Genomic DNA, 326 nt, shown 5'->3' with positions numbered 1-326 from the left:
GCGCGCGCGCGTGCGTATCTTATTTTCTAGTTTCCCCATTGTCTACCATTTCCTATTTTTGAGAAGGCTTCCGCATGTTGAGCCGACATTTTCTTTAGTCATACCCCCTTTTTTATAAATCATTTCCCGTTTTCTACCCTCTTATCCCATTTTCCACCACAGAGTACAGCGCTTGATCGCCCGCAAGGGAGGCTTCGTCCAGCTGGCTTGGGACGGCATCTTGACCTTCCAGAACACGAAGAACAAAGCGTGGAGACGAAAACAAGAAGAATGGAAACAAGCGCAACAGAGGGAATATGCGAGACAATTGAGCACGAATGATAAAT

General features: G+C 46.6%; 1 protein-coding gene across 1 annotated transcript in view; it reads left to right on the top strand.

The window, feature by feature from the left end:
• LOC119591168 (glycerol-3-phosphate acyltransferase 3-like) overlaps positions 1-326 on the top strand; it is a gene marked incomplete in the record, with an annotated part of 9730 nt that overhangs the window by 7424 nt on the left and 1980 nt on the right. The window contains 1 exon segment of the mRNA XM_037939877.1: positions 163-322. Within this exon segment, the coding sequence (XP_037795805.1) occupies positions 163-322 (160 nt within the window).

The sequence above is a fragment of the Penaeus monodon genome, chromosome 28, assembly GCF_015228065.2.
Source record: "Penaeus monodon isolate SGIC_2016 chromosome 28, NSTDA_Pmon_1, whole genome shotgun sequence".
Taxonomy (NCBI): Eukaryota; Metazoa; Arthropoda; class Malacostraca; order Decapoda; family Penaeidae; genus Penaeus; species Penaeus monodon.
This window is presented reverse-complemented; position numbering and strand designations above follow the sequence as displayed.